At 44.4% G+C, this 3406-nt stretch overlaps 1 protein-coding gene across 1 annotated transcript; it reads left to right on the forward strand.

Annotated features, from left to right (window-relative positions):
• The first annotated feature begins 243 nt into the window (after window positions 1–243).
• Window positions 244–2639, forward strand: LOC145803560 (uncharacterized). The gene is made up of 3 exons (XM_082896864.1): window positions 244–1354; window positions 1505–1901; window positions 1997–2639. Exons 1-3 carry the CDS (start codon window positions 244–246, stop codon window positions 2637–2639), a joined length of 2151 nt encoding a protein of 716 aa, XP_082752990.1.
• The last annotated feature ends 767 nt before the right edge of the window (window positions 2640–3406 follow it).

Genomic DNA, 3406 nt, shown 5'->3' on the forward strand with positions numbered 1-3406 from the left:
ACTCACCATACCCACACTTAAGTAATCACACCCTCACCTATGCACAACTTCGTACATGTTGTGGAACACAATTGCACGTTAATGTTTACAGATAAACATTAGACTTCACCAACACAATAGCCAATTCCATGTATTCCGTTCGCTATGCACTTGCAACCACACTTTGACAACGATGCACAATCCCCATTGTAGTTGCAATTCTGTCGTGTGTTATTTCTTACTGATACCTGTGCCGTTATGCAGATGGACGCCCTTTTGATGCTTCTTTGTTCTTACCGGTCCACGAATGTCGCATATAATCTGCAATCGTCAAATACATTTGCTGAGATTGTCGATTATGTTTGTTCGAAGTTTTCGGGACTCCTGCCGGGGAATTTCCAGTTGTTCTATAAGATTCCCGGCTATAACAACTTCTCCTTACAGAATGATGTCGATCTGAAGAATATGGTTTGCCTTGCGCGATCGTTCCAGTTGCAGTTAATTGACGTGGTCATTGAACAGCATCCTCGTCGGGATGATAACATTCCTGCCATTGACCCAATGATAATCCAAGATCAAGGCACAACGGGGGATGCACTATGTAATGATTTCGGAATGGATGATGAAACCGACCTGCTGCAATCATTTTGTCCCCACAAGGAGAAAGTCTTCCTTTCCGCTCCATGGGCAAAAGGTTTTACCCACATTGGACAACATTTCGAAGGTGGGGCTTCTGAATTTCGCAATGTACTGCGGAAATACGCCGTTGAATGTGGGTTCCAGATCAAATTTCTGAAGAACGACTCCGTTCGGGTAACGGCTATATGTGCTATGAACGAATCGAAGTGTTGCACGTGGTCTGTGCATGGACGGAAATTGGAGGCAAACGGATTTTTCTACTTACGAAAATGGAACAGTGAACACATTTGTGGCGTGGCTGTGCGTACGTCCACACACCCACTTGTTGGGTCTGATCTTGTGGCCGACATTGTATCTGAACGTGTGCGTGATAGACCTTTAACCCGTCCGACCGAAGTGATATTGGACTTGAAACAAGATTACGGGCTCGATATAAGTTACCGGGTGGCCTGGCTCGGTGTTGAAAAAGCGAGGGGAGAATTGTTCGGTGCACATTCCATTTCGTTTGACCAGTTACGTTGGTATAGCAACGCAGTATTGGAACACAACCCCGGGACCTACATTAACATCGAATACGATGATCACACCCAACAGTTCAGACGCTATTTCATTTCATTCAAAGCATGCATCGACGGGTTCCACCATTGCCGCCCTTTGCTTTTCCTAGACGCCACGTTCCTCAAAGGCCGCTTCAAAGGTTTTCTACTTGCGGCCACTGCAAAAGACGGCAACCAAGGTTAGTTCCTTCAATTTACACAATCACAATACCCCATTCGCATGACAACCAACCACACCACCTGCAAACTACATTTTAACGTGGTCATTAACCCCAGGGGCTATGTTTCTGTCACAGCCTTAGTTCTACAAAAAAATTCCAAATTTGCAGGTTTGTTCCCGCTATCATATGCGGTGGTGGATTCCGAAAACACCTCAAACTGGTCTTGGTTTCTTCATCATCTCGCGCAGGTGGTTCACGGTGACAGACCTCTAACATTCGTATCGGATCGGAACCTTGGTTTGCTTGAGGCAATGCCCACCGTATTTCCGAATGCAGAACATGCATTCTGTCTACAACATTTGCAGAGGAACTTAAGGGACAGGTTGCGTTACACAAACAGTATGCATCGGGCAGGTTTGGTTAGCAAATTACGACATTGCGCATACGCACCAACTGTTACCGCTTTTAACCACAGAGTAGAACAATTCCAAAAATCGGGCAGGTCTGTTGCATCTGAATTCCTAGCAAATGCACATCCACAACATTGGGCAAATGCATTTTTCAGGTCCGTCCCACATGTTACTCATAAAAACCACATGCACAACACATTTCCTCATAATGTTCATAATTATTTACCTACATGTTCTACTCATTCTGCAGGGGGCGACGTTACGGCGAAATGTGCTCAAATGCTGCAGAATCATTCAACTCATGGGTCCGTGAGGCCCGTAACCTCCCAATCACAAGAATGGTTGACAGCATACGGACCAAATTGATGCGACAAATGGCGAAACGTAGAGACGCTTCCCAACTGTGGACTGGCACCATATGTCCCAAAATGGAGGATCGTTTAGAAAAAGCATTCAACGAAGGTAGATCATGGAAAGTGAGCCAATCAAACACTGATGTGTACGAGGTGCACTCTTTCCCATCGGTCACTGTTCACATCGGACGACGAACTTGCTCATGTTTCAAGTGGCAACTCAATGGGTTCCCTTGCGCACATGCGATGGTTGCCGTCCGTAAGAGTGGGCGGGATTTGAACACTTTGGTCGAACCATACTTCCACGTGTCCGAGTTTCGGGCCACTTACGCATCAAGTATTTTCCCAATTCCCACTGTCGAGCAACCGCCTTTCAACCCAAATGATTACATCATAAAGCCCCCTGCTGTGAAACGTCCACCCGGTAGACCAAAGAAGAAGAGGATATTGTCAAAGGGGGAACATGTTCAGCAAATAAGATGCGGCAGATGTGGGCGCATGGGGAATCATAACAGGAAGACATGCAACGAACCCATTTAACCACATACTTTCACCCGGCCACACCAGCACTAAACTATTGCTACTACTCAAGTTTTTTCCTCGCCATATTCGATACAATACTTTCTTATTACTGTTCCATTTTTTTCCTCGATGCAATTTTTTTGTTTCAATTGTTTTTCGATTTCAATAATTTTGTGCGACGCCACACGACAATGTCATACCCAATTTACTATCATTGGCACACTCAGTTATTAATAATAGGTTTCCTTCATTTAATTTCATACGTGTAATCTGCACACCAGATAACGTAGTTCCGTCACAAACTTTTATGTCAGCTAATACCTTCCACAACATTTTTTCACGTGTCTTTACGTGCATCCTGAACTGCAGTATTTTTTCAACTACAACAGAACATGCAAATAATATGCATTCGTGTTTGGTATGACAACATGCCGGGTAACCAACCCAAGCGTGTGGACGTCATGTGGTGAATATCACACCAGCCTTTGCACATCAACAACATATTACTTCCTCTGTCATTCATTCATACAATCTTAACAGTGCGAACATCACGCCACAAACACACATTTACAATGCAAACATGAACCAAAACTTGCAACGCACACCATCACCACACACCTAAATTCCCAACTCCAACTAACAGTCGCACCCTACCCGAAACCATGCACTTTAAACACCGCCAGCAATACGAACATAACAGCAACCAGTAAGTTAGATTTCCATATCGATGCAACTACAGTAAATCAATATTTCAAACGGGCGTATTGATCACTATAATTCAACAC

The sequence above is a fragment of the Camellia sinensis genome, chromosome 12 (genome assembly GCF_055761805.1).
Source record: "Camellia sinensis isolate YWXY chromosome 12, ASM5576180v1, whole genome shotgun sequence".
NCBI lineage: Eukaryota > Viridiplantae > Streptophyta > Magnoliopsida > Ericales > Theaceae > Camellia > Camellia sinensis.